Genomic DNA, 24,537 nt, shown 5'->3' on the forward strand with positions numbered 1-24,537 from the left:
CACTGCAAGTTGCAGTTTGCCCGTGCTTCTCTTTATCCCTACATGGCAAGAACAACAACCCAAAGCTTTGATTTACAAATCCACGCAGCACCTTTGTTATAATTGTTGAAGGGTGTTATTAGTCTACATGCTGGAGTGCAGGAGGATCACATGAGGCCTTTGGGGGGAGGGGGGGGATGGGCAGAGTTTTCAGAGGGTGGTATGGCTTTAAGAGTTTACTACTAGCGCCACACTCGCACACTCTCCGACACACAGAGACACACACACTCTGCAGAAAGTTTGGAGGCCAGGTCAGCAGTGGGATACCGGCGGATAGGAAGTGACGGTGCTCCAAGAATTTACGAAGGAGGAGAAAAAAGAAAGAAAAAAAACGCGAACTATATCAACACAAAGCAGAGTGAGAAGCAACGTGCCAGCATCGGACTATCGGCTGGAGAGGGAGGGAGGGAACGGGAATCGCGCATGATCCCAACAGCAACACCGGAGCGGAGCGAGAGACTTTCAATTGAAGTTAAGTTGCCAGAAGTGAAAAGCAGAGATTTGAGTGAAGGGGGGGTGTCCGTGTGATATCCATGACTGCGACAGCAGCTCTGGGGAGGTACTGGCCACACACGGCACCACATGGATCAGTGACCTATAAAACTACAGCCCCGCTTTGAATATGAGGGAAAAGACTTAAAACGACAAATCCAAGAACACAGTTATAAAGAGAGGGGGGTGGATATGAGCGCAGGTCTTCGGATTTCGCCTCGATTATTTACTCTGTCGGGTTCAGCTTCGCGTCTTCGGGCATGTTTACGAGTTGCATCCCTGCGGCTTCAGTTGGGATACTGACCCGTCTGTGCGCCCTGGTGCTGGTGGTCGCTGTGGGACTCGGCTCGGAGCTGCGGGTCCGCGTCCGGCTCACCGACGGACTGGTGACCGAGGAGGTTTTGGAGGCGGACAGCGAGAGAGACGCGATATCGCTCGAATTCAAGCAGGGAGATGGGACCCTCATCACCTTCTTGGCGGATTTCAAACAGGTGAGAAGTGCTTTTGATTTGACGCAAACGTTGTTTTTTGGTCACGAAGGGACGATCCTCTGCTCACCCGGTTGAGGTGAGGTTTAGATTTCCAAATGACTGAATCACTGCTTTACCTGAGCCAGAAGTTGTCACAACCGAGTTGACTTTATGGGTTCCCAAATTATAGACCGAGGTCCTGGAAGTCTCCTGGAGGTCCCCTTGTAAAATAGTAAATGTGGTCTTAAATGGTTTATTAAGACTCTTTAATACAACCCATTCTGCGGCATATGGAGGAGAGGGCAGATAGTTATTTGAAAGAAAGCGGTCACTCTTGGTTATTATTAAAGGTGCTCAAAATTGCCATGTTCCTTGTTTTCCTGAAAACTACCAAAGGGGCCAACCTTCATTTTTTTTTGGGGGGGACACTAATTTAAATTGGACCCTGATGGTTTTTCACTGTACTAGTTTGCCCCCTATGATGAAATCAGTCGGTGACACTGGCCTCCTGGTTCAATGTAAATCATTACCCCAAAGCCAGTATGCAGGGTCACATATCAGAGGCTGGAAAGAAATGACTCCCAAAGTAGAACACTCCCAGGAGCATTCTACTGTAACTCGAAGAAAGTTTCATTCATCTTTTTCCATCCCCTCACGAGTTCCACAGAGACCACGACAGCTGCTGCTCCCGAGATTGCAGATGCCCACGGACCCCCATGGCCTCAAAACTTCTGCAGCTCGTGGCTCTCCGGTCCAGAGCTGATAATAAGTGACCACATTTAGCATTCTTCTAAAATCAGACAAACGGAAGGCATGTGTCTGTGATGGTTGCTGTCACACAGAAGCTGACAGGTTGGCGAGATGGGAAGGGGGAGATTTACCAGGATTAAGTGGGCATGTCTGACCTTTTTGATCTGCGCGTCTGGTTGACTAACCAAAACAGCTAATTTAGAGTTGAAAGAGAAGAGGCCGTCATCCCCAATCATCGGTGGCTCACTCGCAGAAAGGGGCATACGCTGATCGGCAAGCATGGAGCGTTTCCTTGGTGTTGCTGCATCCGTTCACACACATCACGCACGTGCGCTCGGACATATATATCCGCTCATATGGTTTTGTTTATTTGAATGGAGCCAATAAAACTCCTTAGATCACTTCACTTTCCGCCGTCTGATTTATCTGTTCCAGTCCTGGGTCAGGCTCGTTGCCCGTGGCTTCATCTTTTTCTTTGTCCTCCTCTCTGTCTCCTGCTGCATGTGGTTTCCATTCAGCCCTTGTGCAGTATCTCCATGATTTATGGAAAACTGGATGAGCTGCCACTTCTCGCTGCCATGAATATACAGTTGAGATGAATACCATGCACGAAGAGGAGTGTTTAACAGGAATGTTACAACGATGCTTAACAGCCTGACTGCTGGGGATATTCCAATCAGGCTCACGCACTCCTTTGTTGAAATATTCTTGTTTACTCCAAACTGAGTGAATGCATTGGAAGTAAACAAGCATCGCTGGGAAAAATTCTCAGCAGGCTTCTTGCTCTTTGCTTCTCTGTGAATACGTGGCAAAGAAAAGCAGTAAATGTTATAGCCATTAGATGGTGGTGGAGTGGTCTGCTGGATGTGAGAGGGAAGTTTAGTCAACCTTATCCGAGCAATGAATCACTGCGAGTATCAGCCATACAGTAACTTCAGGAGGGCTATGTTCGCTCTGGAGGCATGCAGACATGGAAAAGATGATGTGGTTTAGCCAGCTCACAACACAGCTGTGTCATGTTTAGTAATTCTCAGCATGTGGATAGCACAGTCCTCCAAATTCTCCTGCGTATCAAAGCGGCTTTATGTGAGTGACTTCATTCTTAGCGGTAATATTTGCAACTGAATCAGCCGCTTAATGATGTAAAATAGTCTTGTGGCATCTAAAATTGAGTAGCGTTTCCAAAGACTTACTAAGCATCGAGGTGAAATTTTAGCAACGGGAGACACATTTGAACACAGATGTTGTGTTGTGGCTTGGATCAGAGAATTCCCTAACCACCAGTTCAGTGGAGATCTGCTTCTTCTCCTTCAGAAACTGCTGCAACAAATTAAAGTCTGACACAGTGCAAGACTCTTAGCTGCATCGTAAAGCATGTCTCGGAGACGAATCTGAGGGAAATGTCTCGCATATCTTAAGGGTTGTTTTTAGGTTTTGCAGATGACAGAAAGATTGTCAGAGAAGCTAATGAGCTTGTACCCTGTGTGTCTTGCTTTCATTTCCAACTAGTTGGTTTGATCAATGCAGGAATGTGAGTGACTTCCGAAGACAGTTGGCTGAGTTAGCTCTTGAAAAGGTTTTTATTTCTGGGATGCGGTAGTAAACACTCAAATACAGCTACATGCACCTTGGCCTTAAAAAGACTTTAGAGAGGATAGAGTTGGCTTTTTATGTTTAAGAAGACTTCACCGTTAAACCCTTGGACACACAAAACTTGGTTTGAAAAGCCTTCCAAGTGTAGCCGTGTTTATTGCATGGAGCTAACCCTTCAAGTCGCTTGAATGGTGATTTTTGTTGCAGAGCCACAGCCTAGACTTGCTTTTAGTGACCAATTGTTGAGATACGGTCAATGTTTTTCTGGAAAAAAAAAGAAGCAGGCACATGTTTGAATGACAGCAGCTGTATTGGGAATTTGGCTGCACCGATACGCACTTGCTCGTTACAGTTTTTATGAAAAGCTGCGAAAAGATGGAGCTTGGTTGGACTAAAGTGTTTATGTGCATTTTTTTTATAACCTGGTTTAGGTTTGGACACACAACAATTCGTTTTTTTTCCTCTGGTCTCACAAAAATGGGCTTAGGACCTTTTTATGGGCAGATGCTCGGTTTAATCGGTTGCATTATAACAGTCACACGTCAGAGGTTTCAGAAACCCTCAGTGTTGAGTGAATCCACATCAGCGCAGGCACGGTTTGAGTGATCTCTTGTTGTGCTGATGTGGCGAGGGATCAACAGATGACTGGAGGCCACTTGATAGCTTCTTACATTATCATGTAAAATGGGTCCGGGAATTTAAAACAATGGCACTCTGGTGTGAGCCGTTTGATTAATTCAGCCATTTTATTCTCGTTTTATGTCGACCTGAAAATGTGAATTGTGTTTCAGCTTTGTGCTGTTGTTGCCCTCAGGTCAGTTCACTGCGGTGTAGCCTACATTGTGATATTCTTCAAAGCACTGAGGCTTCATGGTCGCACCCAAAAGAAAGCTTACTGCAAGAATGAGGTGGAGATTATTCACAAACCATCTCAAACTGAACATTATTGGTTCGTCTGTTTGTGTTGTGTGTCGTTGGGATCTACAGAGTGACCCATTTTGTCGTATTTCTTTTCATGGTTCACGTATAGGCCATTAAAACTGTGGTTTTGGACTGTGACCTGTACGACCTATTGGGCAAACTCTGTTTCTCCCTTCTTTTTTGTAGGTGGGAAAAGCCATTGCTTGCCCACAGAGAGAGGCAGCTGCAGGTTGTTTTTCCTGATAGCAGGAACTGTACACTTTTGCATGTCGGTACAGTCACTTTACTTTCTTTAAGCTGCCACTCCTCGTCTCTTACTGAACCTTGAAACACCATCCCACTTTGTCACTTGCACAAACTTGTTAAAAGTCCTCTTTGCGGGTAAGTGTCACCCATTCTGGGAAATTCTTTTGAGTCAGACATAAAGTTGTTCATGGGAAAGCCAAGAGGTGACTGAGTCATCGATGAGCCGCTAAAGTGATACAGGGGTGTAATTGTTTTTTCAGTTAGTGACAGTGAAAACACAAAATGGAAATATTTGGCTGAGAAGACCTTCTCTCACATGCAGTTTCATTTTGTGGCATTGGCCGTATAGAAGCAATATTTATAAGACACAAGATGTCTTTCCGCTCATTGTCTGCCATTGTTCTTCACATGACAGTGCATCATGGGGAGTAGTGACGTAAGATGGATATGAATTCGGTTTGAGGCTGAGTGCAGCATAAGTGGTGAAGTCAAGACTGAACATATTGTTGAACCTGTACACAACAAAGCAGAGGATTGGACAAAGTCCACGGCGTCTGTGCAACAGCTAACAGAGAAGCTCCGCCCTGTAAAGGAGCTGTTTAGGTTTAAAGTATTGTAAGGGGCCAGGAGGGTATGGGGCTCTTACTGAGTACTGTTTCGCGCTAGTGTAGAGAATGTAGGTTGAAAAATTAATGGAAGTTCTGAATATTATTTATTGTTAAATTAACTGGAATTTTAATCGACTAAGCTGAAACGATTTGTCGGATTCAAAAAAATAATCAGGTTGGATTCATTCTAAAGCTTATGTTCGTCGCGACCCTAGCTGTAACGTAATTGAAGTGGTAACCGTTTAATGTAGCCACTTTTATCATCGTCTGCCTAGAATATATTGCGAATGCAAAGCAATGGTGAGACTTCAGTTGAAACATGGGATGAACATTGAACATTTGCAATGCTGTAACTAATTTAATTTAGTGTAGACACTGCTGAAATGTCCATACCCACGAGAACAGGGCGCCAGAGTAGAAAACATGTGATAAACACTGAGGATCTTGAAATTTTTAATAAAATAAACACTGTTGGGGTTTCTTTTTTTATTTTTTAAGAACTTGTAGGGCCTTAATGTACTCTTGACTGATGCATACATTTTTATAGATGATTCGATTTTCCATTTTTATTCTTATTTTGTTTCTTTATATATTCAGTTCTGTTTGTACTCTGTTAATCTTTCATTGCAATGTGCGCAGGCAGCTGCCTTTTATAAAGATGAACTCATAAGTCCTTCTCCTCATCACTCTTTGTCCCCTGCTGTCTGAGTCCTTGTAAAGTACCCTCTTCCACGGCCCTGTTGTGGCCCTTCATGGCCCCACGTGGCCTCCGGTTGGCCTCTAAAGGGCCCTTTTCGCCAGTTGGTGTCTTTATCCTTTGTTCCCATCCCCACCAGCAGGCCAGATGTTCATATATAATGCTGCTGATAAAGAAAAAAAAATCCATTTCCACTAGAAGAGAGACGGCTATCGTCTGGCTCTTTAATCCCCCCCCCCAGAGATGAGGGGCAGTAGCCCACTTAGTGCTGTGTAACAACCTTTTGATGGACAAGGAGACTGCAGTTGTGGCTCGCTGCGTACATAGTTGTAACCTTTCTAACTACCTCTGAGGTTCTAAGATTGCACTTGGCAACAAAAAAGCTAACAAAAGGTACACCCTGGCAAAGCCTGTGCTCTGTTTTGCACAGCGTGTCCTGAAATGTCCCTTCGTCAAAGTCGTAGCCGTTTCTTTTTTTGGGGGTAGTGCTGCCTTGTTAGTGTCCCACTAATTCATTGTGTTCTACTTCAGTGACAGTTCAGTCTGAGTTTTAGTAATAGAGTTATAAGGGACCACGCTTGGGGAGGGTGTTACATCATGCCTTTTTGCCAAAGAAACTCCTATCTAGTGTCACCTTTCTTGTCATAAAACAGTTTATGGTGTCAAAAGTCACTTGGCATTTGAGCCTTCTTAAAGCTGCAGTCTGCAAGATTTGTTGTTGTCATACGTAAAGTCCTACTTTTTGGCATTTACATGATCTATCAGAACGCTTGAAGTTGAAAACGGTGACCTCCGTAGTCGCAAAATGCAAGAAATGCTTATTTTTGAACCGAAAAATAAAAAGTTATTCAACTTCCTGTCCCGCCCCTTCAAAACACATGAGAACTCGTGCACGTCTACGTGCACGCCAGATGCGCCTACACGACTCCTCATTCATCAACTCACCTGTCATTTGCGATCATGGAAGACACAGTAAGTAGACTAGCCCGTAATGAAGTTCAATAGTCCAGATAAATAAGCGTGGGGACGAGCCTACCTTGTATCGCGCGTGCACAATCGGTGATTGACAGGCAGCAGAGCCCAGCTCGTAAACCTGATTAGTTACCTTTTACCGGTCCGGTCTGCAATTTTGTAAACAAACCTGCTGGCTTTGGAGGGACCTAGCGGGACATATAGGGGACCTAGAGAACTCATTTTTTTTGTATTGGGGTATTGAATGTACTACTTTCAGAATCCCCGGACAGTTCCAGGCATTATGCTTGAAAAAGAGTTGCAGACTGCAGCTTTAAGGGCAATTTATACATAGATAAATCAAATCACTTGCAATGTTTTAAATTCAGTATTGTTAAGGATGCTTGTAGATGGTGCTTAGAAAAATGAAATTTTCTACAAATACTTTTGTCTTGGCTTTAAATAAGCTAAGACTTCATCTAGTTTGAGCAATGCTATTATTTTTAATCCCTTACCATAAAATAACTGTTTTTGTTTCTCCTGCCACAGGATATGAATGATGTGGAACAATATTTAGAGGCTGAATGGGACTGTAGCCATCTCTATTGTTTACACCTTATCTATCTGCCTCATTTCCTTCCCTGTTAACACTCGCTGTTTACTTCCCACTCATTTCCTGAATGCAAAGTCTCCATAAACTCTTTGGGTGTCTGGTTAATTGTATCCAGACTCCTCAGTTTGAATTAATGAACAGTTCCCTTCTTGTGCTCTGTACAGTTTGTGCATAGGTCTTTAAGTCTTTAAAGGAGAATTCCGGCATTTTTACAAACATATCCCATCTTTTGGAGACCAAGGAAAGTTTGCCAAAGGGAAAACCGCGAGAAATTTTCATGCCCGCTGCGCAAAGTTGTCCGATTGCGCTGATTTCCATGAAAGCGGGCTCTATCGGGCAATCTTTTAACCTTTCCTGAGGCTCTTAACGTGTATCAAAATACTTTTTACCGAATTGGCCGTGGTGTCAGTAGCAATACAATTCAACCCAGGGGCTAACCATACCATTAGCTAGCACAGACATTATACATTTTGAGATTTCAAAAACAGTGCACCTACCTCTCTCAGCTTCCGTGTTCCACAGGCGTGCGCACAAATTAATCGATCGCCGAAGTCATACACTATAGTATTCCAAAATTGTCTTTTTGTCCACCAAAAACGACCCTCGGGAACCGAAGTACACATTGCCATGTTTGTTATTGTTTCCTATCGAACAGCTGACTCGTTTCAACACATATTCGCCGTGATGTCATGACGTGTCACATGACTGCTTGAAAGCGCGCAGCTTCGCCCATTATTCAGCTGCGGGAGATAAGAACCCTCGGGATTTTATTGGAAGCAATTTAGAGATGGATAGTTCGTCAGATTCTGATGTTGGAATGGAAGAGTTTGACGAGTTTGATGGTCGGGGTTATCTTTTTGAACCAGAAGACACTGATGAAGAGTTGTTGGCACAAGATGCAGCGAGGATGGCTCAAAACGATGATCCAGAAACGGGAGCTGCTGCTAGGTGGGGAGACATGGTGGTGCAGATGTGGACATTGTATTGCACTGACCACAGAGGAAGACAGTACTTTGGAATACTATAGTGTATGACTTCGGCGATCGATTAATTTGTGCGCACGCCTGTGGAACACGGAAGCTGAGAAAGGTAAGTACGCTGTTTTTGAAATCTCAAAATGTATAATGTCTGTGCTAGCTAATGGTATGGTTAGCCCCTGGGTTGAATTGTATTGCTACTAACACCACGGCCAATTCGGTAAAAAGTATTTTGATACACGTTAAGAGCCTCAGGAAAGGTTAAAAGCTTGCCCGATAGAGCCCGCTTTCATGGAAATCAGCGCAATCGGACAACTTTGCGCAGCGGGCATGAAAATTTCTCGCGGTTTTCCCTTTGACCAACTTTCCTTGGTCTCCAACAGATGGGATATGTTTGTAAAAATGCCGGAATTCTCCTTTAAGATAAAAGTTTTGGGGCTCCTCCGGCTATTTGCAAAAGTTACCTTTCATTATAGTCAGGAGAATAGCCGAGGGGGAACGCCTTTCTTTCCATGGCCTCCGGTGTTTTGATTGTGTACTTGCTGTCTCTGTTTACTAATTGGTTAGTTCTTTGGGCAGCCAGGTGTGGCCAGCCCTAAATGTGACTCCACATTCCTTTCTTTGGAACTGCTGTAATTAGCTTCAACTCAAGCATTTCTTAGCTCAGCGGCTTTTCTCCTGCTCCTTTTGTCTGCGTGCGTCTCCGACTCTGTCTCCCAAACTGATCTTTAATCCCTGCCCACACCTGTGCTTTTTGACTGGCTCCACTCCTACTCCAAGGCAAATACCCTCCTTATCACCAAACAAGGGAAATCCATAGGTTGTTTTTAAAGGGAAAACCGGAGCCGTTTAGGTTGTCTTGGGAACTCAAGTGTAGTAAGTCTAGCATTTCATCACTTGTGTTTTTACCAGCAGAAGACGGACGGGCCACCTGACAGACTGTGTGACGCTGATGTTGTCTACTTTTCTATACCTAGCCAGCACAGGAGGATGGGCTTTAAATGAGCTTAAATGTATTGGTTAAAAAGTCATTTCTGTCCAACACAGGACCACATTGATCCCAAGTGACTCATCAGAGTGTGGCTGGCCAGTAGTCGTTCACAGCCAGCCATCAGCCTTATCAACACAGAGGGTCTTATCAGGGATTTGAAAACAGGAAGAACCCCCTGCACAGGGGACAGCTACTGGCACACTGTGTATACGGTTTATGTGACCGTATACACGTGTGCATTTGGTTATGCTTGAGTATCAATCCTCGCATGCTAGTTTGATCCGGTGTTGTCATCTTTTAGTAGATTTTTCACGTTTAACCTGCTACAAAACCCTTTGACTATCGGGCTTCAACCAGCTCTCATTTTCACAGCCAGTAAAGCAGGTATATACTGAAGAGACTGTGTTTGGGTAGTTGGATTACAGTGACGGAGAATGTTCACTGTAAATGGCGCCCTGTGAGTGTGTGAATGGGCTTTTGTGCACCTCTTTAATAATCTGGCCCACCTAAGGTAACCCACCAATGAAACAAGCTCCTACTCTTTCTCTCTCCCGTTTAACAGGTCTCCATGTCCCACTAGTCGGGTTGCATGAATACAGATATGTGTTTGGCTGCTGGCCAGTGGTAGTTTGTCAGCAAATGCACGAAGTCCTGGGTGTAAGAGAGCAATGTTACGGAATCTGTACTTGTGCAGATTATTTATAGCAATGCTGACATTTACGCTGCTCCGGTTGGGGGGAAAAAACTCGAGGCCACGCTGTCCTTTGATTATGCCTTTCTTTTTCAAGACTAAGGCTAAAGTTGCTCCTTCAATACCTAATCTGTATACCTGCTTATTTTCTCCAAAGTTGGTCTGCAGGCCTGTAATTTTTGCAGGTCAGTGGAAATGCACGAACTGAGAGGTGACTCATTTTTCTGATGTAGCCAGCAGCGCTTTGAGGCGTAGTCCTGTTCTTCTTTTTGAAGCTTTACAAGGTCAGCCTGACCAGGATGTCTTCATTTTAAGTTCCTACAACAAATGGGATATTTTATCAGGAATTAACTGACTCTTTACATACGTATAAGAACATGAAACCAATTCTTCCTACTGCTGTCACAGAAAGCTCCTGCCTGTGCCACATTGACTCATCCTGTACCCATCTCGTTCCCCGGAGTCTGCACTGCATGTGATTCCCTGACTTTGTAAAAACACTGCCGAAAGAGTTTTAAAGACGTAGCTCTCGTCTGATCAGTCAGTTCAGTGCCAGCCTCCTCCTTGTGTTTGGATATCGCCTGTCATCACAGCACCACAGGTGTAACACCTCCTTTGATAACAGCACTGAATATTTTTTTCTCACTTGCTTTTTTTTTTTTTCCCCCTTTTTCTTTCATTATACTTTGAGCGTGTTTGCGAAAATGAGTCGGCTCCCAAATGTGCCGGTGCTGGTTTTCAGGAGGGCATGAGGAGCGTATCCACCAGCTTCTGTGTGGTGGACGGTGTGGAGATGATGTAATTTTCTTTTCTCTGTTTGCTTTTAGACGCCACGTGGACTGTTATTCAAGCAGCAACTAACTGCTATCAACGCTTGTGTGTTAATTCAATTAAATGGTTGGAATCCAAAGCAATGTCTTCTGACAGTTAATGGAGAGTCATTGGCTGCACGCTGAAATAGTGTTGTGCTTTTAAAGAAGTGCCACCTGTGTTATTCGATGAACATTTTCAGCGTTGAATGAGAGAGTTGTATAAGGATATGAATGCCATTTAAATGTCTGGACAGTAAATATCCACGAGATGCAGATTTATTTATTTATTTATTTTAAAAAAAATGAAAACCAGAAAGAGGAGATACAATGTCGCTGTATATTTTGTTGAACAGTATATGCTTCTTTTTTTTTCTTTTTTTTTTTAGCCGTCAACATGTTACAAAAGCATTGGGGGCAAAAAAAGACTGGAAAGTTGTGTAATGCCAAAAAGAAAATCGCCTCTGAACTTATCTGGTTAATTGGCAGACGTTTGGATTTGGATTATTATTAAAAGATTACGAGAATCTTAATAAGTCTGAGTGTATAAGGGCCATGGCTGAAAGCCAATATTGAATTGCAGAGGTCCTCAAACCCTCAGGCACCGCTGCATTAAAACAGACTTGATTCTGTCATGGGAATCATCTTACAGGCTAATAGACCCTCAGAAAAACAGAATTTTCAGGGCCTGAGCTCCTTTAGGTTTTGGCTGAGGTGGAACTGAAAACTGTCCCGCGGTCTGAATAATCAAAATTTCAGATATATTTTGGAAAATTTTCCAAAGTAAAAGAGGAATGACCGTCTGATTTGTTATCTGGGCTCCCTTCTACAGTTCAATACTGTGTTTGTGATGATATAGGGTTGAATCCCACACATGGCACGAGTCATTTGCTCACCAAGAAAGGCACACTTAATTCGGAGTGATATTTTCAATACATACAAAGTGAAAGAGTGCGTGTGCAAAACTGGCCTGCCTGTAGTCCAGACCAGTCACCCACAGACAGCATTTGGAACACTGTGGGGCAAAAAATATGATGATGGATACCCTGAACTGTTGAGCAGTGCCAATCCTACATTGATCAAAAGAATAAGAAACCGTTTTAGGCTTGGAGCGTGATAGCAGTCGGCCCCCTTTCGTTCGTAGATGTTTACACAGTGTCGTTCCAAAAAAGAGGTGATGCAGCACGGTGATAAATAAGGTCACTCAGTTGGGACTCAAATTCAACATGCAAAAATACAAAAAAAAAATTCTAGAGGACTTCTCTTTGGAAAGTCATAATTGCAAAGAAACGAAAGCAAGTCACTGCTCTCGAAAACAGTGAGGCTCTCACACCCCCATGAAAAAAACAAAACAAATTAAGCTGTTTTTTTTTTTTTTTTTTTTTTTTTTAAATGGGCTAAACAAACAAGATCTAACATGCCCTCTGCCTTCTAACTGCAGCAGTTTAGCTGGCTCCCCCTGTTTCCAGTCTAAATGTTAAGCAACGCCAAATTTCTGCTGGCTACATCCGGCGTACACTAATGAAAGTGGCATTCGTGTTACTCACTGCATTTGCTGCAAGAAATCAAATTATTTCCAAAATGTTCAACCACTCCCTAAGAGATTATTAGTGTGTGGAAACGATTTGGTGTTGAGACGTCTATAAAAGATGTTGCCATAGTCGGCACTATTGCCCAACCTTTGGCCTTTTCGGAGATGTAGGCCATCATTAATCAGGGCACATAATGACATAATGACCCGAGAGGAGGAGAACTCATAGTCTGCACTTAACCATAGAGTCACTTCCAAAGAGGCAAAGTTGGTGGAGCTACCCTGCTCCTCTGTAATTACCCACAGAGCCCTGGGGCAAATCCATGTGGCTGACACGAACGTGCTCCCTCTTCTTTTCCTCGCTGCCTACATATACAATGTCCCAGTGCAGTGCCGTGTGTCTGCAATATGGGAGGCATCTGCGTGTCCCCACATTTGATGGTGCTTGACGTCTCTGTGTGAACATTGTGCTGCCATTTCCGTATATCCCCCCCCCCCCCCCCCCCCCCTTTAGTCTTGACGTTCTGTTCGGTCATTTCAGCTTTTGTCTTATTATTATCTCAGTAATGAGAACTGTTGAGGTATCTGATTTCCACAGCCACAGTCCTTTTGAGTCCATGTTGTCTGAAACCCTGAGCAGTTAGCAGAGATCAATATTTGCTTAGTAATTTTCCTTTCAAAGGTCAAATTGTATTGCACGATTGTCTTGTATAATATACCCTTGATTTCATTGTATGCCTGCCAGAAACTGTTTTCACAGACAAAAGTGGCTCTTAGAGTGAAGAACCAGTGATCATGCAAAGTAGTTTATCAAGAACTACAGAGTGTAAACACTTGAGAGACAGGATGTATTGCTTTCTTGCCAGCGAGTACTGTTTTTTTTTTTCTCTCTGTACAGGAAGTGGGACCAAAGAGCTTAGGAAGACCTCCGTGGGGTTATCTCTTAGCTGTTTATCTGTCGCAGAGTTCCTCCAGCCCAGGGCCTGAAAGCCTTCAAACTGCTTCTCCTCAGCAGCCTGTTTGCTTCAGACGGCTGTGTGAAAAGCGGAGGAGGGGTGTTTGGGACTGTGCGAGCCTGTGCTGAAGCTGGAGATGGGGTAGAGGGGGGTGGTTGCCTGATGAATAGGAAGACAGGTCTGCTGCTCTGCTCTCCCCACTGTTGGAGCTTCCCATCATGCTTTGCAAACTCCCCCCCCTCACAGAATTCTTTACGGCCTTGGGTTTGGTGCCAGATCTCTCACACACGTGCCAACAGAAACACTTTGTGAAGTCCGACTATTTTTCTTTACTAATGCAGTCCAACATAAAACAGCTTGTGCCTGTGAGAAATTCTGATAAGTTTGTCAGAAAGCTCAGATCCGAGCCTTTAATATGACAGTGCAATAACCCGAGCATGAAGGGAGCTGCATTGCGCAGGCTTGCAGACGATAAAAAGAATCAACAAACTGTCAGATGAGGCTTTATGGGTATGGTGAACATAAACCGCTCTTTACTTTTAGCAGACAGCAGTTTGAACATCTTAGAAGGCCGCATATTGAATTACTTGGAGTGTCTGGAAAAGTGCTACTTTAAGTACCACGATGGAAAGAATATTGGTTCTAATCTGTAGGGGCTGCACGTATAAACAGCAACTGACTGTAACCTCGCCTCGATCACCACTCCAACGCCCTCCAGGAATCATCTGTTTTTCTGCTCAGCCAGTCATCTTTCCTTCCCCGGTCTCTTGCAGGATGTGAAGATATTCCGAGCGCTGATTCTTGGTGAGCTGGAAAGAGGGCAGAACCAGTATCAGGCCCTGTGCTTCATCTCTCGCCTCAACCGCAATGACATCATCCCCAGCGAGTCCATGGCTCGTCTCAGACAGGTACGACACAGCAGATTGTGCATTTTGGGCAAATTCTGCTTCCGCCACTTTTCTTATTCTTCTGCTTTTGGACCTTTTTGCTTCTCTAACGTGTTCTTTCTCAGACTCGTGGAAAGGAAGCGTGCGTATTTAGGTGTTTATTGGACCACGCTTTGACTACAGAGAATGTCACGCTGCGTTGCATGCTTGCACAGAATTCTTGTTTGGCTAAAAAGTTGGCCGAGTTTTATAAAGGAGGGGGGCAAAGGACAGAGGAAAAAGGATCTTGCTGGGAGAAAAATTATAATGTCAAGTAACAGAAGTTGGACACGAAACCAAATAAACAACACCGATCGATACACTGAATTGTACTACTGGTTCTAAGCTCACATTCACACACATTCTAAACGCACACTGATATTTTGTTGGACCACCTTTGACTTTTCTTTTTTTTTTTTTTCACATCCAGAGTTAAAAAATCATTTCTCATGTTTAAAAGTTAAAAGCATCACTAGTAAATAATTCAATAGATTTCACCAAGAGAAATCCTCAATGGCGTTTAAAAAGTTGACTTATGTTTGCTTAAAGAGCTTCAATACAACGTAGACACCATATTTTCCAGATTCTTTTGCCCTCTATATTCTGGGGCCATGTGTTGTGGATATGACATTTTATTCCTGAAACTGTAGATCTTTCTTTGCTTGGTTCCTGGTTATTGTTAGGTATATATTCTACTATGTTAACAAAAAGAAACACATTTTGAACATGGATTTATCTATTATTCATACGTCTGTTCTGAAAACTTCTGCAAATTAGACAATGTATTGCTATGGAGAATGCAAAAAAAAAAACAAAAAAAAAACGTCTTTGTGTAAATCATCCACTGGGTAAGTCTCATTGTAATGTCTGTCTCGTTTTTATTTTTTTATTTTCAGCTGATGCACCTGTGGTGTCCTCGCTTGAATTTGATTTTTGTTCAGGATTTTAATCTCTTGTGCTGTTTTCCCAGAAAAATCCTCATGCCATTCGCTTGGCAGAGGAGCGGAGAGGACTGGAGCAGCTGACGATGAGTGCGGCGGTCAATCTCAGTCAAGCCTGGCAACTTAGCTCGCACATCCACAACATGTGTAGTGAAGCTCGGGAGGCCGTTTACGTCAGAGAGGCGGATATCAAATACTGGCTGGACAAAGGTAATCTGATCTTTTTTTTTATCCCTGAAACATGCACAAACTCTGTTTGTTTGTTCTCGTATCTCGTCCAGTATCCTCAGATTGTTTCTGTACACTGCATCTCTGAAATAACACACATTATCTCTGTAACTGTGTCTTCCTTGTTTCTATCGCCTGCACACCTCTTGCTACTTCATTTTAGTGCCATAAATCTGGATTTTAACAGATAAGGCTTTGTGATCGTCATTGACATCCCCTTCTCTGTAGACTTTCCGTTTTTACGATGAGAAAACTCTTTAAAACACAAATAGTGCTGTGCCACATTGCAGTTTCATCACTTCAGAGGCCGAACACATTGTAGACCGTTTGTTTTTAAAAGGCTGTTTGCAGGGGGGATCCAGACCCAACGATCCAGCCAGAGGAGAATCCATATGTCCGCTGACAGCTTTCTTATACAGAAAACAATGTTGATGGTCATGGTTCACCAAACCCAGTCATCTGCAGAGGGAATCATAGCAGCATCTCCTTAGCATAACAAAGCTCCTGTTTTACTGCTCTTTCTCTCCTTCTATTTAGCTTCTTTGTCTGCCCTTACCGGCTCAATACAGTATTTAATTTAGTGAAATCAAAAAGAGAAGATATCCCGCAACTGTGCCTCAAACTCTGATGATATTGCCCCTTTTTGTGTTATAGGAGTGGACGGCTCTATATTTGAAGTCCTGCCCCAAACAACAGAGGTGCCCAGCTTCCAGGCCTGTCACTCTACTAAAGACTTGTGGCAGCCATGTCTCTGCACGTACAGCCTGCGTCTGGAGTGGTACCCATGTCTGCTGAAGTACTGCCGCAGCCGGGACACCACGGGCAAAGGCTCCACCTACAAGTGTGGCATAAAGAGCTGCAGCAAAGGCTACCATTTCACTTACTATGTTCCCCAAAAACAGCTCTGTCTTTGGGACGAGGAGACCTAGCATTTTGTTCTGGAAGGTCAAGAAAAGGAAATGTGCTTGTTGTTTTGTTTTCTCCCAGCCAAGCCAGTGCTTCTCCACCCATGCCTTTAAAAACTAAACACAGTAACACTGGAGCTCGGTTTGCATGAAAGTGAAGCTGTCTCAGATGGGGAGTTCTGAGATCCTGATGTGCACATGGAAACAGAAACAGAAATGTATTCAGGTTCCAAGTGAGACCAAAACCTCAAGTAAGGAGAGGCGCCGCGGAACCGCTAACTGAAACTTTTCTGGGAAATATGACACATTACTGTAATATTCAATATGACGTTGCTAAAAAAAAAAGCTGTCACTCCTGTGCCTTTTTTTTTTCTTTTTCTTTTTTTTGGGAGGAATAATTGGAGAAGTGACACATGACAACGACCACGACCTCTAAAACAAGCTACAGTATGCACAAAGCTGGAAAGTGCCATTCTGGTCAATTTAAAAACCAGCAGAGGAAGAGCAGAGGGAGAGCAGTGTCCCGCGCTTCCTCAAGGGATTTCAACAAACATAATCTTCCATCCTGGTGAAGGAAAACGAAGATGGTGGATTTCTTTTTCTTATAAAGCTCTGTGAAAGACTCTAGACAGACAGCTAAACACCTGTTTAAAGCAAAAATAAACAGGCCGACAAAGAAAATGCTTCTCCAGTGCTGGCTTTATTTATTTTGGTTGCAAAGTAAAATTATGGAAGACTATTTTTGTATCTTCTTTTCAGCGTAACCTCATCAGTTTTCTGTCTTTTTTTTTGTATTAAACAAGCTACTAAGTCCACCTGTTTAAACCACAAGTCCTCAGTATCATGTAAGTAGTCAAACTCACTAAAGAGCGGTTTAACTTCTTGGACTTTGGATGCTGTTTGTCATATTTCTGTGTTCCTCAGACTTCGCTGTTGTATCGATTTAATATATCAGTTTATTATTGTTCTTGATAGATCAGTCAGATTTACCCTCCTTTAGGGGCGAAAGTCATCCTCACAACTCGCATTCTAAGTCTGTTTTAAAAAATAAATAAAAAAAAAAAAAGCACCAAGTAGACCAAAGTTGAACAACATTTTGTCAAAAAAGGGGACTTGAAGTTTCCAGTTCAAGAGTCAAGCTCTTCATTCTGTGTCAAGTTTCACTAAAACGGTCTTGTTGCCATTTAAGCAATCTATACTGCCACCTTGTGGTTAATCTTTGTGCTACTTTCATGTGTTTCCTCTTGTGCCCGCTGCCAGAAATCTTATCTTGGTTTTTGTTTGCTCAAGTCGGCTCTTAAATGTTTCTAATTTATGCATTTCAAGTCCTTGATAAATACATGTGTAATTCAAGGAGCACTTCTTGAACTTGTGGGACCAAATTAAGCTTTGTCTGTCTTCTTCTCTAGAGTTAATAGGTTGAAGTAGGGTTTTGGATTGTCTAACCTCTATCTTCATTGTGGCCTTTACTACATTATAAACATTTCATTTTCCCTTTGAGTGTTGATATTGTCCTAACTAAAGAACCAAATGAGTGAAATATTTCTATTTGTGGCCTTTTGTGATGATCAAGTGCCTTAACATTTCCACTGATATTTTTGCTATGTAATTGTAGACTAAGTTGGGTTTTTTTCTATGAAAGAGTTTTGAATATGCTGTAATAAGTTGCCCTAAGGAGAAAATGAAGCAATTTTGGTAATGTACCTTCTAAGAGCTGTTTTACATTAATTGTTTCAATAAAGTCTTTCTTTGCACTGCACATAGTTGTTCAGTCATTTGGGGGATGTTGGGAGCATTTTAATGACATAAGGGGAAGCAGAGGGGAAGGAAAGGGATAAACATAGAAAATAGCTATCCTAATACTAAATTCTAATGAAAAGCTGATACTTGAATCTATACACTTGGGGAATACGTGTTAAGTTAAATTACACTACAACTTCCATTTTGCATGCATAATGGAAGGGGGCAAGTGTAGTTCCTGCTACTGACCACACGGTGTCACCAGTGTTTTCACAAGAAAATACTGGACAACATTGTATGGCGTTGGGAAGGTAGCAAGCAGAATAGAAACATCCTCTTTCTATTAAGTATTTAAGGAGCGTTTTATCTTTAACTACGATATAGTATACGGTATAGTATAATCAGGCACATTTTCCCAATTGCTGGGTGCTGCATGTGTATGAGCGACACAGCACATTACAGGATAGATGGGAATGAAGTGATGCTGAGGGAGCCTGTTGTTGCCACCGGCGCAGCACAAATAAAGGACAGCAAAAAGCAGCTAGTGTGTTACTTGTTTCCAACGTAAAAAAAAACCAACAACAAACCTACAGAGGACTCAAAACACACAGGATATAAGCGGAGAGGCACCCAAATGTCTTCTACCAAGGTAACGATTTTTAAATGCGCTTGTGAACGCGTTACAGTCCCCGAAGAAAACGCTCTGCGAGCCTTCTAACGTTAGCTTGCTACTGGTTAGCCTGCTATCTGATGTAGAAACATTGGTTGTTAGCCCTTTTGTGACGGCATCCTTCATCGTAACTGGGGGAATAAGCTCTGGCCCTGCTGCTCTTTTCGGTCCACTAACACCAGCTGCCACCGGTGTGACCACGTATTGACGAGTTAAGGAAGGAAATAAAGGCATTTAAAGTGATCCAGCCAGTGTCCAACTTCTGTCATTTTCTAGGTTGTCATGGGAACACAATCGGGACTTAATCCAACTCCACTTTTCTCATTCAGTAAGTAGGTACAGCCTGTCAAAGAATGGCCCCTCGTTGAAAACACACAAGACAGATAAAAAAAAAACTTTTTATGTATTTATATTTTGCACACATACATACATGTTCATATACATATATGAGCGAGTGTGTTTTCTGCTTTTGTTTAGGTGAAAATATATTAAAACTTTAGGCCTACCTCAATAATTCTTAAAGCAACAGTGGTTTCACACCAGTGCTTCTCGTGTTTTTGAGCTTTCAATCCTCCTCGTGAGTCGTGTCTGGAAATCTGTTTTGTTTTGCAGTATTTCAGAATAGTTATTCAAGGAATCCTTTGTCGGTGCCCTCATATTTTGTGTGGTGCTGTGTTAAGAAAACATCAGTTGTACCACTATGCTGAATATTCTGACATCTATGTATCAATACAGCGACTGATATTGCTGTGCATACCAACCAAGGCAAAAACTATTTATTCTGGACTGATTTATGGTGTTTTTAAAGGGCAAGAGTTGTTTAATAACTGCTAAAAGGGCCTCCCCCCCTCATGGGAGCCTGTCTGAGGCCCAGTGTTCAGTAACCTCTCAACCAGTTTTGAAACTAGTCGAAAGTCTTTGAGAGTCAAGTGTACATCTTGTTCTAGTCTTTAGAGGGTGGCACCGTCCATCTGCATGGTCTCACCTCCTAGTACAAAACGTCACGACAGAAGAAGAGACGGCCCCCTCACCCCACCAGACCCTCAGCAAGCCAACTGTAGTACTATTATAGTTCAAGCAAAGGCTAATTGTTGGTCACTCACAAAGGGTGCACAGTCCAAGTCTTTGGATGGTTTTTCTGTCTCTTTCTACTGTAAGCGATATTACAGAGCAATATGGGGCTGCTTGCATTTTTCTCTCACCCTGCGCTGTGATTCAAAGTTGGCTGGTAAGTTTGGCCACTTTGCTTTTACTTGTTTTTTTTAGCAGCTTTTCTTGTTTGTTTTGTCTCCAGAGGGAAACATGGCACTGCTTGTAGTTTGTGCGCTCCTGTGCCTGTGCTGCTGGGTGTCTTTCTACTTTTTCTTGTGCAACATTAACGGGTCCAGGAGCTGCGAGTGGAACTGTCGCCTCGTCACCCTGGTGCACGGCATCCTGGTAATCTGCATCACAGCTTACATAGGCTATGTGGATGGACCCTGGCCCTTCAATCATCCAGGTAAGACATGAGTGCTTTTTTTTTAATGCAAACATTAATAGCATTGTAAAATTTAATAAGGATGCCACAGGTTTGCGTGCAGAGGAGGAGGATGTTTCGCACTCAAAGTGTCATCATTCATCTCGTCATTAAATTGTTAATCTGATTACAACATTTTGGTGAATCAATGGAAAAACATCCTTTAATTTTGGCTGGAAAAGTCATTTATTGGCAAACCAGTTACTTCGGCTTAGCTTAGCTCAATGCTAAATTTTCTACTTGAAACAGCTGTCACAGTAAATTACACAGTAACAGGTTTTTTTTTTTTTTAATTTATCTCATATTATTTTTGAATATGCTAAAAACAAATATTGATTTCTGTCTGTTTCTTTTTGATGATGCCAGGCACTAAGAACACCCCTCTGCAGATAAGTGCAATGGTGCTGAGCTTGGGTTACTTTATTTTTGACATGGCCTGGTGCGTGTACTTCCGCACAGAGGGACCCGTTATGCTGGCCCACCACACCATGAGCATCCTGGGAATCCTTTTGACCCTGTGGCTGGGGGAGTCTGGCATCGAGTCCTGCGCTGTACTCTTTGGCAGCGAGATCACCAACCCCCTCCTGCAGGCACGCTGGTTCCTCAAACAGACGGGACGCTACGGGACTCTGCTGGGGGACGTTGTGGACGTCCTGTTCGTGCTGCTGTTTGTTGTGATGCGAGTCTTCGTGGGAGGCACAATGCTGTACTGTGAGCTGATCTCCCCGAGGCCCAGATTCTTTATCAAGTGTGGAGGAGTGGCGATGTATGCTCTCTCCTGGGTCTTTATGGTGGACATTGTTCGATTTGCCATACGGAAAAGTAGGAAAAGAAAGAGTTGGCACAAACAGCAGAGAGACCACCAACCGATTGTAACAGCGAATGGTCATGAGGGGAAGACGGACTGATCGGCTTACGAATCCCGACAGGAAATCAATCTACACTACTGTATGTCTTTTCTTTCCCTCTTTGGATGCTCCATGGAAAGAACAAGAAAAATCCACTTTCTGTATATTAACTTAAGATTTAAAAAGTGTTTTTTTTTTTTTTTTTTTTTTTATGAAAATGCTCCGCTATCTGCCTGTTAAGTCCAACACTTGTACATTTTCATAGAACTTTGTACGGTGCACCTGAGCACACCAGATTATGAGTCAAAAGGTGCAGCCAACAAACAACACCGATGTCGTTTACTTAACTGAAAACCAAAGCACTTTCTAAAAACACATGTTGTTTTCAGCTTCAGTGAACTGTGGCCTAGTCATATGTTGTAGTGCTGCTCCAAAGGGAAGTTCAACATTAGGAAAGAGACAGTTTACATGGCAGGCCCGGAGTGCCTGTGAAATATTTATATCATAGCACAAAGGAAGGATTGTTGTTTTGTTTTTTTGTTGTAGCTGCTTGACAAACTTTTGAGCAGATTTGAAAGGTTTACTCAGGGAAAGGCAGGAATATCAAACAGGTAAAGTGAATTCCAGAGAAACCTGCGTGACATGTTTGATTATTTAGTTTAAGCTTTTGCCTGCTGTCTGAAATCCTTTTCCATAGCTCGCCCCAAAAGAACAAATGTCCCTTTCCTCGAGTAAATGCATTTAGTACATGCAGATGCATTTGTCAGTGACAAAGTTGTACACCAATGATGCTATAACTTTGCTGTCCATTTGGATATTTATGCAAACTATAAATATCTTCAGACGTTTGTCGAAATGCCACCGGTTTCTTAAGTGTCTGATTTCTCTGTATCGAATGTGTGACCGTTGTCCAACATGAATCATTCGCACTGAGGATCAGTACTTTGTACTGAGACCTCTCACATGTTTTGTGTTTAATAGGGTGTTTGTTAAATGTTTCAAGTAGCACATTGATTTTTGTCGGGTATTATTAACATTTTAAATTTATTAAAACTATCAGTATGCTGTGCTGATATTTTGTCCGGATTCTGTTGGTTAGTCTCTCTTTGAAGCAGCATGTGTAAATGTTCTATATATTTTATTTCATGCCCTCTACTCTGTGTGTTTCAACCATCGTGGGTGTGTAGAGAATAAAACGTCTGAGGCTACAGCGTCGCCCCGGCAGAGAAAGTTACCAAACCACCAGCTTTCATGTTTGTGTTTAGACTTAGAGTGTTGTTTGCTACATTATTGCACATGGATTTCTATCACAGTGTGCTAAAGCGTACATCCTTTGCATCCTCACTATCCTTAAAGTGGCAATGCAAGAGTTGTCGGATGGTGTATTGGCTTCATTGACCCAACTGACTTCATTGGCTGCACCTCTGAACGTGTGGATATAGCAACCTTATTAGTTGTTTCAGTGTCCACTTTATATTTCGGCCCAAATGAGCTGCGTCGTAAATGTATTGTGAACAAAATCTACTTGTAGTCAACACGAGACACACAACACAAGCGCACGCTCTCAGTATCACTGGTTTACCTCGGTGACAAACATTAACAAACTAAAGAAAAACTTCAGGTTCAGTCTTCTCTATATGCTCAAAAGATCCAGGCTAAGGTGAGCGTTAAGTTTTTGTTATGACCCAACTTGTTGTGCTGGACCATGAAATAGAAACTTGGTTAACAGAAGCAAAGGATTTCTTGTAAAAACAGCAACCCAATGGGTTCTAAAGAGAGAAGTACCAAGAGCGCAGTGATCTTTCTTCACAGGTGGAGCCCAGAAAGCCAATTCGGCCAGTGAGGATGTTAAGGTGTGAAACACTGCTTATACCGGGTATGGTATAAATGACAAAGTCTGTTTACCTGACTGCAACTGTTAAGATTTTGTGTGAATCGAAACAAAGGACAAATTCAACTTGTTTGTGCCTTAGTTTTGTTTTAATGTTTTAACTTTTCTTTTTTTATTACTTGGGCAGAACTGTAATTCCTCCAACATAAACACCCTGTTCCCTAAGAGCCATTTTTGTTTTGAGGTCTCATAATCATCCCTTTAAATCCCTATTTGAAATAAAATGACGAAACATGTTGTTTGTGTGTTTAAAACAACATGATATTAACTAAAGCCAAAGGATTGGCAGAGTTTGACTCAGTGAGTGTCACACACTGTCACACATGGACTGCGACTGAAGTTACCTCAGCTGTCCACATGATGGTGTCATATCAATTATGTATGAATGATCAGGGAGAAAACATTGGAAAGTCCTCAGTGCTAAAATAAAGACACTACAAGGTGGGGGGAAAGGATGTTTTTTTGCCATAATTCTCTGCAAAAAAATTTATTTTCAGTTACATTCAACATTTTTTTTGTCTTTATCTTTCTTTATCATGATGTTTTAAAGTGCAATGAGCGCTCTGCAAAGTATATTGTCATCATTACCAGTAAGGGATAATAACTCAGGACTTGAATGCACAGCACAATACAGATAATTATATACAGTGTAGGAGTTCATACTGTACATTTGGTTTGCTAATCGAGTGAAAAATACGTATAAAAGCACAACAGCAATTACGGGATTTACAGAGATTCATAGAGGCACTGAAAAAAGATAACAAGCATCCATCTTCTAAATGACAAAGCTGCTTGCACTTGGTTACTTTTTCATTATTTTACAAAGGGTAAGAAACAAAAATCCATATGCATACGAATGAAATTCACAAAAAGTACTAATGGAGTTAGTGAACGTTGCCTGAACTGAACAAGGATTGTGGTCCACAAAATGTGTTGTGTCTTGCAGATGGTTTTCTGAAGAATAAAAGCACAAATCACAGCCTCAAAACAGACTTGAACATCTTTGCCATTTGCATTCTGTTCCCACACTTTGTCTCACACACACGCTTAGTGACTTGAGTATGTTTTCTCCATATTCGTTTGTCTCTAGGACTTTATCTTTGGGCAAGCTGAGAACGATTCATCAGAAATATTAGTTGTGCATAAGGAGAGGCCTTTAAGCTGCCAGCAATGTACAGAGTGACTGTACCGATCCTACCCCAACCACAAATTAGCATTGAGTCATTCAAACCGTGAAGATGTCGAACAGGTTCACACAATTATCTAGTTAAGTTTTCCTTATTGGAAAATAGTTGGGAATGGCTTCCCTGACAAGGAAAAGCAAACAATCAAGCAACATCTGTCCAACTAATTAGGGGTGCAACTGATTGCTATTTCTGTCGTCAAATCATTGTTTAGTCATGACACCAGAAAGCAGAGAAAATGGCATACACATGCATTTATGTTCAACCAATAGTCCAGTGATTCACAGATATTTTCCACCTTGATATAAGACTAAAAAAAAACCCAGCTCTCAGTTTGTGTCCATTAACTTTAC

General features: G+C 42.4%; 2 protein-coding genes across 3 annotated transcripts; both read left to right on the forward strand.

Annotated features, from left to right (window-relative positions):
* The first annotated feature begins 224 nt into the window (after window positions 1-224).
* On the forward strand, window positions 225-18,094 carry oafa (OAF homolog a (Drosophila)). Its single transcript, XM_075473481.1, has 4 exons — window positions 225-1,022; window positions 14,109-14,243; window positions 15,232-15,412; window positions 16,085-18,094. Exons 1-4 carry the CDS (start codon window positions 792-794, stop codon window positions 16,357-16,359), a joined length of 822 nt encoding a protein of 273 aa, XP_075329596.1. The 5' UTR covers window positions 225-791; the 3' UTR covers window positions 16,360-18,094.
* A 286-nt stretch (window positions 18,095-18,380) lies between these two features.
* tlcd5a (TLC domain containing 5a) lies at window positions 18,381-23,988 on the forward strand. 2 transcript variants are annotated; one of them, XM_075474413.1, is made up of 3 exons: window positions 18,381-18,724; window positions 20,040-20,243; window positions 20,628-23,988. In XM_075474413.1, the coding sequence occupies exons 2-3, from the start codon at window positions 20,048-20,050 to the stop codon at window positions 21,167-21,169; spliced, it is 738 nt and encodes a 245-aa protein (XP_075330528.1). In that variant the 5' UTR covers window positions 18,381-18,724; window positions 20,040-20,047; the 3' UTR covers window positions 21,170-23,988. The 2 variants fall into 2 exon arrangements, with proteins under 2 accessions (XP_075330528.1, XP_075330529.1); XM_075474414.1 differs by lacking the exon at window positions 18,381-18,724 and having other exon boundaries at window positions 20,020-20,243.
* Window positions 23,989-24,537: the final 549 nt, after the last annotated feature.

This window comes from Odontesthes bonariensis, chromosome 9 (assembly GCF_027942865.1).
Source record: "Odontesthes bonariensis isolate fOdoBon6 chromosome 9, fOdoBon6.hap1, whole genome shotgun sequence".
In the NCBI taxonomy this organism is placed as follows: Eukaryota; Metazoa; Chordata; class Actinopteri; order Atheriniformes; family Atherinopsidae; genus Odontesthes; species Odontesthes bonariensis.

What these genes read in the sequence shown, in the direction of transcription:
- oafa (XM_075473481.1), top strand. Translation starts at nt 792, where the DNA reads ATGTTTACGAGTTGCATCCCTGCGGCTTCAGTTGGGATACTGACCCGT. An exon ending in TCTTGGCGGATTTCAAACAG is followed by an intron (nt 1,023 to 14,108) that starts GTGAGAAGTGCT and finishes GGTCTCTTGCAG; the next exon opens with GATGTGAAGATATTCCGAGC. An exon ending in CCATGGCTCGTCTCAGACAG is followed by an intron (nt 14,244 to 15,231) that starts GTACGACACAGC and finishes CTGTTTTCCCAG; the next exon opens with AAAAATCCTCATGCCATTCG.
- tlcd5a (XM_075474413.1), top strand. Translation starts at nt 20,048, where the DNA reads ATGGCACTGCTTGTAGTTTGTGCGCTCCTGTGCCTGTGCTGCTGGGTG. An exon ending in CTGGCCCTTCAATCATCCAG is followed by an intron (nt 20,244 to 20,627) that starts GTAAGACATGAG and finishes TGATGATGCCAG; the next exon opens with GCACTAAGAACACCCCTCTG.